This window comes from Eschrichtius robustus, chromosome 2 (assembly GCF_028021215.1).
Source record: "Eschrichtius robustus isolate mEscRob2 chromosome 2, mEscRob2.pri, whole genome shotgun sequence".
Classification (NCBI taxonomy): domain Eukaryota; kingdom Metazoa; phylum Chordata; class Mammalia; order Artiodactyla; family Eschrichtiidae; genus Eschrichtius; species Eschrichtius robustus.
This window is the reverse complement of record NC_090825.1, coordinates 59,784,835-59,801,151: the sequence shown is the minus strand read 5'-3', so window position 1 is coordinate 59,801,151 and position 16,317 is coordinate 59,784,835. Positions and strand designations below refer to the sequence as shown.

Here is a 16,317-nt window from a genome sequence, read left to right as displayed (position 1 = left end):
GAACCACATGCCGCAGTCACATACATAATTACAGGCCCTTTTCCTCGTACTTTTCAGAAGTTTCACCGGGGGCTTTCTGGCAGAAGTCTTGCTCAAGCAGCTCAGAGATCTTTGCTGCCAACAGCAGAGCCCCTATTTTTCTTGTCAGCAGAGACAGTCAAGGTTAACTGTCAAGCCTGAAAGAGCCCCACCCAGCTCTGTGTGGTGTCACGTGGTGTTTTTTTTTTTTTGAAAGGCCCTGCTGTAACAGCAAGAATTGCTGGGTGTCCTTTTCTAAGTAAACAGGAAATATCACTCTGTTTGAAAAAAAGAAAAGAATCCCTCTCCTCAGCACAAATGCGATAATACGCCCACTTATCTTTCCCGTGAATGTTGCATGAGGAGCCGGATCTATTTCTTATAGCAGCGCTGTCCTCTTCTTAGCTTCTGAACCTGCAGCGAGCAGAAGCTCAGGAAGGCCCGGCTGACCAGCACATTTTAAAAAATCCTTCCACTGATTTCTGGAAGGCAGTAGCGTCACAGTTAGGAAAGACAACGATGCATGAAAAAAAAACAAACAAACTGCAAAATCACATTTAAGGGGCGAGATGGTACGCATCTAAATTTTAGTCGCAGCAAGAATTAGTGTTTTGGGATTTGACCCCTTTTCTGTATCTGAAAAAGCTGGAGCCTTGAGTCAGTCGGGGGAGTTGACACGGGGCAGCAGAAAGAAACACAGGACGGATGGCTTTTTTTCCGTTACATCAGGACCTGGGTTCGTGTGTCAGGCAGGCGCAACCCCACCAGCCCTCCACACACGAGCACGGTGGAGGCCAGCAGGATGGGGATCGCTTTGGTGATGCTGACCAGGGAGCCGAATATTAAGTTTCCGAGGACGGCCGCTGCTTTGCACAGTGCGTTCAAGAAGCCAAAGCCTGTTGCCCTGCAAAGGACAAGAGATATGGACAAGGTTGAGAAAGTGTCTTCCAAGAGTCCAACTTTAGACACAAATGTCTTCTAGGATAATTTTCAAAGATCTTCAAGTAGACTGTTTTGTATGTCCTTAGAGCAAGTAATCAAATATTTGTCAGCACGTTTGGAAGTAGAGAACCCCAGCTGTTGGTATTGTTCCTTCAGCCCTCTGTTGACTTTCTTGCCACCTCCACTGATTCTTATTCTGCCCATGAGTTTATTGTGAAGAGAAAGAGAAAGGACATTTCAGGGAGTCAGAAAAGTTACATTAAATTAAAATGTATGACGATGTATTTCTTTAAATTTTACTTTTTACTCCCTATTTCCTCTTAGCTTAATTCGTGTGTGAGGTTTTAAATACTTAAAGTGCATGGAACTTTCAGAGAAAATCAGGGATGACCGGGTTGTACTTGCATCGTTCTGGTACCATGGAAGTGAACTATCATACTCTTGTCCCAAATGTTTTTGGTAGCGGGCAGAAACTGAACCCTGAGCTGGGTGGCCACCAATGAGCTAGTGACACATTTCTTACACTCTCACCAGAGTCCTAGGTGGGAAATCAAGCCCAAGACAATATTACAGAGGAAATCAGATTGTAGGCCCATAGAAGATCTTGTTTAACTCTGCTGACATATAATATGTGCAGGTGGTATATAAATAAGACACATCCCATTTCTTAAGACATTCTTTGGAAAAGAAAAATTTTACTATCTTTATGGGTTTTGAATGTAATTTTACTGTGGTTTTCTAGGCAAGAAATTTAATTTTGTTCATGAGAGTACCGATACTGCTGACATCATGAGATAATACGAATTTCCTCTGCCTTTATGCCGGCTCCCTGTTTTTTGTCCGTCACCGGGTATATGTGTGTAATAAAGGCACGTTGAATGCAGGGTTAACTGTTGGATACCTTTATCCCCCTCCAGAGGGAAATGCATTTTATATACCATAAAATGCAGTACTTAGTACACATCTTTCTTTGATTGATTTGTAAATTTGTTTAGTGTAGGTTTTCTTTTGGCCAGTCAGAACAACTACTCTTCACGACGCGTGCTATTCTCTACAATGTGTAGATATTTACTGTGGGTATTATTCAGCCATTCCCCTTCCCATACCATAAGAAAGGAATAAGCACCCCTCCTGTGCTGTAGGAACCGAGCCATTGATTTTGCTGGTTAGAACAGACCTAAGAAACGGCAGCAAGCACTGCCTTTCTTTTTTGGCCAAGACACCTAGAAAGTCGAGTAAGCGGCCTCTGCAGTGTTGCAAAGTTGCCAACTGTTTGGATCTTGGAAAGGGTGTAACAGAATCTCTGATGGAGAAAAACAGGAACTTCTTGAAAAGAGGGTAAGCTCATTTTGTATTCTTCCTCTTCTTTTTGGTTTGTTTTTAAAGAAAGAGACTAGTAATAGCAACAACCACCAGAAAGATAAGGAGATTTAATGTACTGATAACTATTTTCAAATGAAATTGCTTGAGGTTACACACTGGGTACCATAGAAGACTTAAGCAGAATGACATCATCATCTACCCCTCCCCCACCCCCATGGAGAGGCCAGGAGGCCAAACTGTCTATTTTTTTTTTTTTTAATTAAAAGACATTTTTTGAGCAGTTTTTGGGCTCCAAAAAATTGAGTGAAAAGAAGAGAGAATTTCCATATAGCCCCTCACCTTCCACCCCTGTTATTAACATCTTAGTATGGCACATTTGCTACAATTGAGGAGCCAATATTAATATATTACTGTGAACTGAAGTCCATAGTTTACGTTAGGGTTCACTGTGTTGCGTATTCTATGGGCTTTGACAAATGTATAATGACATGTATCCACCATTATAGCATCATACAGAATAACAGTTTCATGGCCCTAAAAAACCTGGCAACCACAGATCCTTTTACTATCTCCATAGTTTCACCTTTTCCAGAATGTCATATAATTCAAATTATATAGTATGTAGCCTTTTCAGGTTGGCTTCTTTCACTTTTTTTAAACTACATTTTAGTTTCTAGATTCTAGAGTCATAAATTACCCAATGCATCTTATGGTAGTGAGATAAGCTGTATTGTTCTGGGGAAAATGGCTAGTGTGTATGTTGCTGATAAGCGAAAGGGAAACATTCTGTATGAAGAAGTCTCTTGATGGCAAAACTTCAGAATGAGCCATGAGGAATTTACATCTGGGTTAAAATAACCATATTTTGCCAAGCTATAAACATCTGGTGTCTGAAGCCGCTAAAAAATACGATCAAATTCTAATTTCTTAAGAATCTCCGTTTTCATTTATCAAGCAAAGGCAGTTCTTCAGATGATAATCTGGTGTGGCTACAAAGCACATAGCCTCCTTAAATTAGCGTGGGCATTCCAGAAAACATGACTGTCTTTTCCTTGGATAAGTAAATTATTTCTTCATATAGTTGAAGCTGGAGGGTGTGCTTTTCTACACACAGGAGACACAGTTGTATTAGAAAAATTATTCTCAAAGTGGTTCTCCCTTGGGGTTATCTGTTATCAGTAAACAAGCTTTTAGTTCATTTATTCCCTTGTTCTTATTTAAAGGAAGGTCATGAACTTCTGCAGCCATCCTAAGCACAAGTCACTTTGTGCTCATCAAGGCCTTGGAGGGTGGGGAGCTCAGAGCTGGCAGAGCCCGACTGGACTTACTGACTTCCCAGCAGTAGGAAATGCTACTGCATTTTTTTTCCAGACCAAAGATGTTCTGTGTCTTCTCTTAACCAACAAGCACCCAAGAGGAAGAATGCAATAATCTGTTGTCTTTTTACAAGCTCCATCCCTTGTTCCCCTACCTCTCCAGCCAGAATCCTTTGTTTTCAATTCTTGCTGAACCTATTTATTGAAATCTTTTAAATGGAAATTCTTTTCCCAACAGTACCCTGTGACTGCAGCAGCCCTGTTCCCCATTCCATTAAGGTGATCCTTCTCTCTGCACCATTAACTCCCTCTGATGCTGGTGCAGGCAGCTGGCTTGCTGCAGTGCTTAGGCTCAGCTGATGGGGGATGGGGCCACCAGAGCATACCCTCACCACAGCTGCACTGTGGCTTCTTCTCCAAGGCCTTCACAATGCAGTGGGTTCTAGTGCGTTTATATCGTTTTATACTTTAATTGGTGGCCAGGAGGGCTTCCCTGGTAGCGCAGTAGTTAAGAATCCACCTGCTAATGCAGGGGACACGGGTTCGACCCCTGGTCCAGGAAGATCCCACATGCCGCGGAGCAATTAAGCCCGTGTGCCACAACTACTGAGCCTGTGCTCTAGAGCCCGCGAGCCACAAGTACTGAGCCCACGTGCCACAACTACTGAGCCCGCACGCCTAGAGCCCGTGCTCCGCAACAAGAGAAGCCACCGCAATAAGAAGCCCACGCACTGCAACGAAGAGTAGCCCCTGCTCGCTGCAACTAGAGAAAGCCTGCATACAGCAACGAAGACCCAATGTAGCCAAAAATAAAAATAAATAAATAAAAATTAAAAAAAAAATTGGTGGCCAGGAAAAGGAGACTCCATTCTGGATAGTGAGGATAGTTTTGCCTTCACATCCAGCCTCTTTCTTATTTGGTTTTTCTGACTTCAATGCAGGGTCAGGCCTAGGTTTTTTGAGGCTCCTGGGAAGACGAAAGGGTCACTGAATAATGGCAGCACTTAGACAACGCCTGGCACATGGTACATACCATGCTGGTGTTAGCCATTGTTTTAAACACTAGCTGAAATATCTGCCCCATCGACTGATGAAATTAGGAAAAAAAATTAAATGTTACATTTTGAAAAGCCCTGAAATTGTGTAGATCCAGACTCAGCTCATGGAATTTACCTGTTAAAGGGTAAAGTGTGAGCATTCTTTTGGTCTAGTCTAAGCTCTGGAAATGAACTTTTTCCAGACAACTCAGTTAAGTCATTGGCAGAAGTTACTTTAGCATGGGACATTTTGGAAAGTACAGGCAGTCCTACAATCAGAAATACATGTGATCTAAAGATTCATCTGGGAGTCGGCTATTTAAAACACAAAATGAATTTAATTTTTCTCATAGAAACAATAATACAAATGATGGCTAGCTTCCCAGATTAATCTAAAAAAGCTATTTTAACACTGAATCCATCTGAGCAATTGGACTACAATGCTGAGAGCACTAGAAACCCCTTGAATATTTGTCTAATAAGCAAACTGGTTCTTAATATAGTTCTAACACACATTCTCCTATGCATTTATTTATTAACAATCATTCATTAAGCATCTATTATGTGCCTAACACTGCACTAGGCACCAGGGACCCCAAAATTAATAAGATGAAGTCTCCTTTTACACCAAGATAGGTGCAGAGAGATCATGATAACACAACATGCTAAGTGCATTAATAAAGATACCCACAGGCTACTATGGGGGCATAGAGGATGTGAAGTGATCTCCCGCTGGGGGTGGGGACAGTTGACGAAAGGCTTCTCAGAGGGGATGGATGAGAATGGAATTGGTCTTGAAGGAACAGGAAGAGCTTGCAGGTGAGGATGGAATGTGGACAAGGGTATTCTCTGGCTCTCAAAATACCCTCACATCTCTCTAAAGTATCTCCGTGGTACCCCACTCAGGTGTACCTTAGACATCTTCTCCAAAACCTTCCTGATTGCCAAATGACCTGCCTCCCTCCAGTCCCCAAACAAGTTTCCCATTTCCTCCTGCAGCTGTTGTCAACTTGGGGTTAGAATAGCAACCTGGTTGAACTAGGGTGCAGACATGTGTAACCACAGCCTCACCCAGCCGTGAGCAAACATCACTTGTGGAGCTTTTAAAACACAGTGATGTGGTCATACCAATGACTAGGGCCATGCTCCCAGAAATTCTGACTTTATTGCTCTACTGGGAGTCGAGGCATTGGTATTTTTTAGAAGCCCTGTGTGAGTCTAAGGGGTATGCAGGGCTGAGCACTCTGCAATTCTCCCAGAAATACCTACACTTGTGAATTGATTTCGATTTACTGTTATATACGAAACGAAATTACGAAAGCAAAACATCCGCTCCAGCCCTCCAACAAATGGTTTTCAGTTCTGAATTTCCTTCAGTGTGGTTCCAATCATATCTATATTTTTGCAAATCACAGGATTTCTACAGCTTTACTTTCTGCTTTCCCCCCAATCATTCCCAAAGCTGTTTGTTTGCGTTTTGTTTAAAACGAAATGATTTAGCACATAACCATTATTTCTGTAACCATACCATTGGATAATTAGAGCTTTCTAAATTTGGAGGAACATAAATGAGATTGCCATGAACACCTTCATATATAGGACCTCCTTTGTTTGGATGTGTTCATTAGGGAATATCACGCAGTACAACACAGCCAAGGGAAAATGTTCACGATATGGTGTGGGGAGACCGAGGGCAACCGGGCACACCGAAGCCCACAGGAGAGGAATTCACTCCAAAGGCTTCGCCCAACCTCTTTTCTTTCCCCTCCCTGGGCCTGCTGTCTTATTTACTCAACTTTGCACAGCTCATTTTCACTAGAGGCAGTTTCTCACCTAACCTGCCTCACTTCCTTTTCTTCCAACTCTTGGTTGGACTCTGGGCAGCCGTGAAAACTCTCCCTGCTGGACCAGACCTCCTTCCTGCTCCCCTCCTCAGGGTTGGCTTGTACCAACCGCAAGGCTCTCCTGTCAGGGTTTAGCCTTATTGAGATCCTGGCCACATCTCTGGGGTGGGGCTGTGTAGCCTTTTACATTCACTCATCACAACTTGCTTCAGGGCTGGCACAGGGATGCATAGGATACTTGTGAAATGAACTAAGGAATTTTCTGATATCTTCAAAATACATTGGAAGTATATTTCTGTAATGGGCATTTTTAAAATCAACATTGTTAATTTTACTATTCAAATCTTTATATCCTTTTTTTGAATTTTATTTTATTTATTTTTTCATACAGCAGGTTCTTATTAGTTATCTATTTTATACATATTAGTGTATATATGTCAATCCCAATCTCCCAATTCATCTCACCCCCACCCCCGCCACTTTCCCCCCTTGGTGTCCATACGTTTGTTCTCTACATCTGTGTCTCAATTTCTGCCCTGCAAACCGGTTCATCTGTACCATTTTTCTAGGTTCACCATATATGCGTTAATATACGATAAGTAATGGGCATTTTTTAAGAAAACTGAAGTATAGTTGATTTACAATGTTGTGTTAGTTTCTGGCATACAGCAAAGTGATTCAGTTATACATATATATACATATTCTTTTTCATATTCTTATTTATTTATTTATTTATTTATGGCTGCATTGGATTGTGTTGTGTTGTGGTGCACGGGCTTCTCATTGCAGGGCTCAGTAATTGTGGTGCATGGGCTTAGTTGCTCCGTGGCATGTGGGATCTTCCCGAACCAGGGATCGAACCCGTGTCCCCTGAATTGGCAAGTGGATTCTTAACCACTGCGCCACAAGGGAAGCCTGTTTTTCATATTCTTTTCCATTATGGTTTATTACAGTATATTGAGTACAGCTCCCTGTGCTATACAGTAGGACCTTGTTGTTTATCTATTTTATATATAGTAGTTTGTATCTGCTAATCCCAAATGTAATGAGCATTTTAATGGACATTAGTTGGTCCATGTTTATTTATTGATGCCAGACTATTATCTTGCTTTTTTTTTTTTTTTTAAAGGAAAGCCCTTTAATTAATTAATTAATTTTATTTTTAGCTGTGTTGGGTCTTCATTTCTGTGTGAGGGCTTTCTCTAGTTGCGGCAAGCGGGGGCCACTCTTCAACACGGTGTTGTGGCTCATGGGCCTAGTTGCTCCGCGGCATGTGGATCTTTCCAGACCAGGGCTCGAACCCGTGTCCCCTGCATTGGCAGGCAGATTCCCAACCACTGCGCCACCAGGGAAGCCCTATTATCTTGCTTTTGTGGAGGAAAAACCCCTAGTTTCACATTCTGAAATCAGGACACACTGAATTCAATTGCTTTCTGATCTTCAAAGGAAGAAAAAGTTTGTCTCATCTAAGCAGTGAGTGTGTGGTCTGTGTGTGTCCTCCTTAATTTGGGAAGATGGCATCCTGCAAGCAGGGCTTTTCTTACTCACAAACAAGTGGAGGACTTACCTGCAGTTTTGAGCCCATAGGAATCCCTGGGCCCAAAGTGGGCTTCCATCTCCCTCCCTCCCCACAACCATCAAGGGTCATCCTATTGCTTGTTCCTGTTGAAATGCAAATATATTCAGGTCAAAATGGAAGCCTTTGTGTCTTATCATTTATCTGATAAACCTTGCTAGGAAGTGAGTCCCTGGGCCAGGGTAAATGATGACAGAATGAAAGTGAGCCCTGGGAGGCAACCTGGAGTTCGTCTAAGGCCATGGTTGATGGACACGGCTGTATATCCCAAACACTGTGTGAGCTTCTTAGAAACTGATTCCCAGAGGCCCACCCCAGACCTACTGGGATGGTTCTATATGTCACAGACTAGGTATGCCCGTGCTGGGAGCCGCACCAAAGGGTCATTACATCTGGGTTTCATGCTAAGGGATCCAGGGCAAGTTACTTTCCCCCCTCTGTGCCTCCTTTCCCTCACCTGAAAATGGAATAAAACTACCTACCCTTGTAGGGTTGGAGAGAGGATTAAATAAGGTTAAATGAGATCATCTGAATACTCAGCACTGTGCCTGACTCACCCATTCATTTCTCAGATGAGAACACCAAGCTCCAGAAAGGTTCAAGGACTAAAGTTACCCAGCTGTTTTCTGGTAGCGTCCATACCTGAATTCAGGTTTCCTCCACATTGCTGATGGAGAAGGAGGGGGAGAGGAAGAAGAGGTTTCCAACAGGCAGTGCTGTATGGGGAAGGGGGAGCTGACAGCTGCAGGCTCGGGAGGGCACAGGCCGTGGATGGACAAAGTGGAAGAGGGACACAGAAGGGCAGCCGGGGAGAAGTGAACAGGAATGCTCCCTCACTCACAACCGGTCCAAATAGCTTACCTTGGAGAGTAGGGAGCCAGACCCCACACAGGGAGGAAGACTATCGCCCATAACCAGCCGGATTGTAAAAAGCATCTTTTTTGCCATCTTTCTATCTTTTCATCTATCATTCATTCACCTGGAGTCCTGGTAGTGAATAAGGAAAACAAAGTCCTGCTCTCAAGGAGCTCACATTCTAGTGGGTGACAGACAGTAAACAAATGTACACCCTAACATCCTATCATCATATGGTCTGGGAGGTAATTTGCCTTAAAAGTACATCAGTATAAAGAGAAGTTGTCTCTATACCCATAGAATTTAAAACATGTTAATCAGGAATTAACACGCCAGAGGTGATTACTTAGGGCTTTAACTATCATTTTAGAAATCTGCATGAGAAGGTTTGTTAATGAACATGGAGATGAGTTTTCATTGGTGATATGAGTGCTTGATATGCAGTTGACTGGAATGTTCTGCCCTTAGCACGATGGATGGACAAGCATCCTCCAAGCCCCACAACCTGGTGAAATGGTACCCTTGGTCCGGATTCCAGACTCTAGAGCCCACTGGTCCTGGATTCTGACACTTACAGGCATAGTCTGCTGCCTGACCAGCCCTAAGTCTGGTGGTCCTGCTGTCAGCATGTCATGATGTCCATGGCCCTTTCAGGCAAGGGCAGAGAGATGGACTTCCCTGGAGTCAAGAGCAGCTGTAGGACTATTTTTGTGTCCATTTGCACATTTGGTAGGATTTGCTGCCATTTAATACATCCCCTGGGGGTGAGGTGGTGGGTGAAGGGCCATATACTGCCCCCCCCTCACTTTCCACTTCTAACTGCCAGAGACAAAAATGATCTGACATTTGCTGAATGGCCAAAGTGACTCAGGTCACATAAAATATAAACATATATAATGATACGGGCTCTAAAAAAAAGAAAGCAGGGCAAAGGGAAATGGATGGAGTGTAGGTTGGTTAGATAAGATGACTGAATCAAAGATTCCTTCATCTCAAAATCTTTAAACAGTAAGTGAGGTCTTTATCTTCATGGGCACAGATGTAGAATCTCCTCATTTTATATCTCAAACAACTGAGGCACAGTTACGCTGAGTGCTCTTCCTGAGGTCACACAGCTGGCCGGTAAGAGATCCAGGATTAAAGAACTTCAGGTCTGAGCTCCCGGAAGGAATGGGGAACTTCTCTGTCTAAACAAACACCGTCCTAAGGGGAGGGGCTTAGGTTGGTTAATTCTGGGCAGATGTTTTAATTTTAGCTCATCAAGGAAGAGGACCAACCCAGAGCACTGGGTGACAGCAGCAGCTGCCCAGGATGAGCAGGGAACAGCAGGTGGGAACAATCGGGGGTTTATTTTCACATCCTTTCTGAGGTCATATCTGAAACTGGGCATGTGTAAGGGGGGAGGAAGAAGGAGGCCAGTGGCCAGAGAAAGGCAGGAGCAGGTTGCTGGAAGAATCCCTGTGAGACAGGCCTGCTGGGCTGAGGGATTCTGTGCAGAGTTGCTGGCCAGTGGGGACAGCCTCAGTCTCATCACTTACAAGGTGGGAGCTCCTTGCCCTGAGCTCCATGGAGGAGGGGTAAGAATGGCTCTGGGCCCTAAGGAGATAGGAAGTGTGAGCCCGGGCGCTCCCAGCAGGAAGTCACTGCCTGGATGCAGAAGGACACGCAGGCTAGAACTCAGAACCAAAATGAACCAGAGCATGTGCTGCCTCTACAGATCTTCCTTGACTTACTATGAGTTACATCCCTCCAAACCCATCATAAGTTGAATGTATCATAAGTCAGAAATGCATTTAATACCCCTACCGAACATCATAGCTTAGCCTAGCGTCCCTTAAACGTGCTCAGAACACATATATTAGCCTGCGGTTGGACAAAATCATCTAACACAAAGCCTATTTCATAATAAAGTGTTAAATATCTCATGTAATTTACTGAATACTGCATTGAAAGTGAAAAACAGAATGCTTGTATGTATGTTCCTTCAAGTCTCAGCTCAGATATCACTCCTTCTAAGGAACCCTTGCTTTCAGAACACCATGTCCTTTCCCCACAATAACCCTGACCACACTGTGTTGTGCCTGATGTTCACTTGTCCTTAAGCTCCATGAAAGTAATGACCATGAATGGCTTATTCATGGTTGTATCACAGGCACTCCAAAAAAAGTTGTTGTGTAAATAAATGAACAATCTTAAAAGTCATATTGAGATGGAGTAGACATACTTTTCTTATGCTTCCTACTAAATACAGCTAAAGGTCCTGGATATTATAAAACAAACCTAAGAAGACTCTGAAAGATAAAGAAAAAAGGCAGAGCAGCTGGGGACCTGGGGAAAGGTGACTTCCTGAATTTTCTTTTTGCCTCATACATCTGAGACTTGGAACTGAAGAAGCTGGCAAAAGGAAATACCAACAGGTACAGATTTAAATAACACCCCAACCAGAGCCTGCTCTCTCTACCCAAAGGACCAGGATAGAGGCAGCCTAGCAAGACAGAAAACATTTAGACAACAACCTCACTTCTCCAACCAAATAAAAGAAAAAAGTGTAACCCAACTACCAGTCACACCAGCAAAGGCCGAGTGGAGAACCTAGACTTCCATCCTCGTGAACCTGTAATGAGGGGCCTCAACATCACCATTGGGGTGGTGTCAGGGAAGGCTAAGTAAGAAGCTGGGATTTTCATCCCTGCTGGCCAGTAATGAGTTTGTCCCTGCTTCCCCTCCATGGTATTGGTAAGCACGAGGGGAGCCTGGATTCCCACTGCTGTGCAGCAGGAATGAGGACACCCTTTCTTGGCTGTCAATGGAGGCTGAGTGGTAACCTGAACATCTATCTCCACCTGGCAATAATGGGGCAGTGCACCCCTTCTCCTCCCAGAGAGATGTCTGAGAATGCCAACCAAAACCAAAGGCTTAAATAAGATCAGAAGTCTCGGAACATAATATGAAAATGACTGCTTTCAATTGAATATCACTTATCATCCAAATAACCAGGAAGAGCTCAAACAGAATGAGAAAAAACAATTGAGATGCCAACATTGACATGACAGAGATGTTAACATTATCTGATAAAGCTTTTAAAGCTGTCATTACAATAATGCTTCAATGAGCAATTATGAACACACGTGAAACTCTTGAACACACTTGAAATACAGAATACATCATGAAAAAAATAGAAAAAATAGAAAGCCTCAGCAAAGAAATAAAAGACATAAAGAAGAACCAAACTGAAATTTTAGAACTGAAAAATACAATAACCAAAATAAAAAGCTTAGTGATTGGGCTCAACAGCAGAATGAAGGAGAGAGTGAAAAGAATCAGTAAATTGAAGACAGAACAATAGACACCATCCAATTTGAAAAACAAAGAGAACACAGGCTAAAAAAAAAAGTTCACAGAGCATCAGGGACCTGTGGGACTCTAACAAAAGATCTAATACTTATATCACTGGAGTCCAAGCAGGAGAAGAGAAAGTATTCAAATAAATAATGGTTGAAATTTGAAATAATGGCTCACAAATTTGGCAAGAGATACAAACCTACAGATTCAAGAAGCTGAGTGAATCACAAATGTGATAACCCAAAGACATCCACACCAAGACAAAGAAAAAAGTCTTGAAAGCAGCCAGAAGCAACACTTCACCTATAGGGAAAAACAGATTGCTAGATTCCCCCCTCTAAAAATGTTGTACCTGTTTTTAGAATTCCCACAACAGTCTCTGAGCAGTAATTTCACCCTCACCCACTCCAGTTAACACTGAGTTTTTATCAGTCTTTAAAATCTTGGCTTTTCTGCATAATAAAAGAAAATTACATATCACCATTGCAATTCTAAAAACAGGTGCAACATTTTTAGAGCAAGGGAATCTAGCAATCTAACTGTTTTTCTCTATAGGTGAAATGTTGCCTCTGGCCGCTTTCAAGATTTTTTTCTTTGTCTTGGTGTGGATTTCTTTGGCTTCTCATGTTTGGGATTCATTCAACTTCGTGAATTTGAGGGGCTCCTAGATCATTTCTAGATGGCGGCTGGTCTCCAGAAAAACTAACCATGTGATTAGAGGGTTGGAACTTTCAGCCTATTCCACCCTCACCTCAGGGAGGGGAGAGAGGCTGGAGTTTGAGTTCAATCAGCAGCGGCCAATGATTTAATCAATCATGTCTACATAATGAAACCTCCATAAATCTGGAGAGCTTCCAGATTGGTGAACACATCCACATGCCAGCAGGGTGGTGTACCCCCCAGCTCTAGGATGACATAGGCTCCTGTACTTGGGAGTCTTCTGGACCTCACCCTATGTGCAGGCATACCTCATTTTATTGCACTTCATTTTATTATACTTGGAAGATATTGTGTTTTTTACAAATTGGCCATTTGTGGCGACCCTGGGTCTAGCACGTCTATCAGCATCATTTTCCCAACGGCATTTGCTCACTCCCTGTCTCTTTGTCACATTTTGGTAATTCTCACAATATTTCAAATGTTTCCATTACTATTATATCTGTTGTGGTGATCTGTAAATGCAACCAAGCAGGACCCTGTGGGGCTTCTGGGATGGAAGCCTTTCCTTGTTTGTAGGGAATAGACTCCAGCCTCCATGAGGCCTCCCTAAGTCCCAAAGGGCAGATTCAAACAGTTGCTAGTCAGGGAAGGGAGGGGATGCTGAGACAAGGGAGGAGCAGCCAAGAAACAATAGTGCTGGGACTTCCCTGGTGGCGCAGTGGTTGAGAATCCGCCTGCCAATGCAGGGGAGAAGGGTTCGGGCCCTGGTCCGGGAAGATCCCACATGCCGCGGAGTAACTAAGCCCGTGCGCCACAACTACTGAGCCTGTGCTCTAGAGCCCGCGAGCCACAACTACTGAGCCCATGTGCCACAGCTGCTGAAGACTGCATGCCTAGAGCCCATGCTCTGCAACAAGAGAAGCCACCACAATGAGAAGCCCGCGCACCGCAACGAAGAGTAGCCCCCGCTCGCCGCAGCTAGAGAAAGCCCGCGCACAGCAATGAAGACCCAATGTAGCCAATAATAAGTAAATTAATTAAAAAAAAAAAAAGAAACAATAGGGCAGCCTTGGGATAGGATCCTGGTTCCGCCTCAAGGGATACTTATAACAATATCTTTGAGCTCTTCTGCAGAACTAAAACCCCCAACAAATGGAAGACGTGAAGTATTTGATGAAGCATTCTTCATTCCAGAGAGGAGGCCACAGTTTGATAACCTTGAGAACCCCAGAATCTCATCAGGGGGCCACCTTAGGCCAGATTAAAGGAATGTAGGCCTTTCGCACACCCTGAGCACACCCTGATCTTTATCGGCAACCCCACCCTTGAACCATTGTTATGAAACTCACCAGATCCTCCCAGGTTGGGACACACAGTTTTGAGGGCACGAGCCCACTGTGTCCCCCTTTGCCTGGCAAAGCAATAAAGCTATTCTTTGCTACTTCACCCAAAACTCTGTCTCTGAGATTCAACTTGGCACTGGTGCACAGAGGCCGAGTTTCGGCATCGTTACCAGAAAGAGCAAGCGATTAGAGGTTGCCACTGGGGCACAGAGGCCGAGTTTCGGCATCGTTACCAGAAAGAGCAAGCGATTAGAGGTTGGCACTGGGAATGGGGGGAACAGGGCTGGAGATTAAGCTCTATAAAAACTTTCGAACAACAAGATTTGATGAACTTCCAGGTTGGTGAATGCACGGAAGTACCAGGCGGGTGGCATACCTGGATGGGGCACAAAGCTCTGTGCTCCTTCCCCCGTTACCTTGCCCTATGTATGTATGCATCTCTTCTGTCTGGCTGTTCCTGAGTTGTAACCTCTTATAATAAATCGGTAAACACAAGGAAATGTTTCCCTGAGTTCTGTGAGCCACTCTGGCAAGTGATCAAACCCAAGGAGGGGGTAGAGAGAACTCCAACGTATAGCAGGTTGGTCAGATGCATAGGTGATAACCTGACTTGTGTTTGGTGCCTGAAGGGGGGCACTCTTGTGGGGACTGAGTCCTTAACCTGTGGGATCTGATGCTGTCTCCAGGTAGATCGTGTCAGAACTGAGTGAAATTTTAGAACATCCAGTTGGTGTCTACTGGGAATTAGAGAATTGCTTGGTATGGGAAAAAAAACCCTCCATATTTGGTGGCCAAAAGTCAAGAATTGAGTGTGGAGGGAAAGAAACCCGAGCTTTTCCTTACAAAAAGTGTTAGCATTGGCTGTTCTGCTTCATTTTTCAGGCACAGAAAAGTGTTGCTCAATAAGTATATACAATTTTAATTTCAAATTTTCCTGCCTCTTTATGAAACGATTTAGGGTAGCTTATAAAAGACAAAATTAATAAAATAGGAATGCAAGAGTGCAAACCAGGATAAGGAGGAGCAAAGCAAATACCTGGGCCATGGAGATGTAACACCGACACAGGCACTCTGCCTCTTGACCTCACAGCAGGGAAGCAAATGTGAGGAATTACTAATTTTTATCATATGAAGTGAAGAGACAGAGCAGCTCCCCAGGGCAGGTCCTGGAACTCGTTGCAGATCAGGTGGTGGGCTCTACAGAGAGGAAGTGTGCACTATGATGGGAAACGTCCTGTCCTCACTCGTGCTTTCACAGTAAATGCAAGCCAAGAGTATACCATTAAAGGTCAAGTCCGTACTGTGGTTGACAAATGTGGCTTTCAAGTGTTATAACTTTCATAGCATTTAGATTATATTGTAAGTTATGTCCCCCAAATATAATCATTTTCACTGGGATTTTGATAGGAGTTGGCTGTTGAATAGCTCAAGAGGCTACTTTTTAGTTTGGGGCCTGGAATCAGAGTGTCCTAGTAAGTGATCATTAAGGACAGATTCTAGAAACTGGGCAAGGAGTTGGCAGTGCTAAAGTTCTAGTATGAAAAAATCACACCCTATAACCAAAATTCTTGTCAGGCTGTATTCTATTCTGCTTCCACGGGGAGAAGAGGCCATAGGGGTACCTACACACAAAAACAGTTGGGGTTTTCCTCTAACAGCTGAGCCAGAGATCAGGGGAGCCCTCCTATGTGACCCAGAGGAAAGCAGCAGAGATGAAACAGAAGGCTTTAGCCTGAAACAGAGTAGGTGGTGCTAGCTAATTCACCATGGCCCTAGTGATGCAGCTCTGGCAGGTAAGTTATCTCCCCATCACTTAAGGAAGTGACTTCCTGTACGTTATCTGGGAACATCAGCTTGAGTGCTGGAGAACATCTGCTAGCAACAGCGTGGCTGAAGTGAGGATGCACTTTGCCAATTTCTGAGTCCTGGCCCAGCTGCCATGCTCTGAAACGCATCCCCATGTTTTGCTGTTCCAGCAGCAGCAAACTGAATGTAAGAGGAATACTACGGCAGGCTGGTGCCTGGGACATGTGGGACTCCTCTGAAGCTGACTCCGTCACA

General features: G+C 43.8%; 1 protein-coding gene across 1 annotated transcript in view; it reads right to left on the bottom strand.

Moving 5' to 3' along the window:
- Positions 1–401: 401 nt before the first annotated feature.
- Positions 402–16,317, bottom strand: part of SV2C (synaptic vesicle glycoprotein 2C) — a 247,845-nt gene continuing 231,929 nt past the window's right edge. Inside the window, exon 13 of the mRNA XM_068533498.1 lies at positions 402–922. Within this exon, the coding sequence (XP_068389599.1) occupies positions 739–922 (184 nt within the window). The 3' untranslated portion in view covers positions 402–738. The remainder of the gene's footprint in view (positions 923–16,317) is intronic.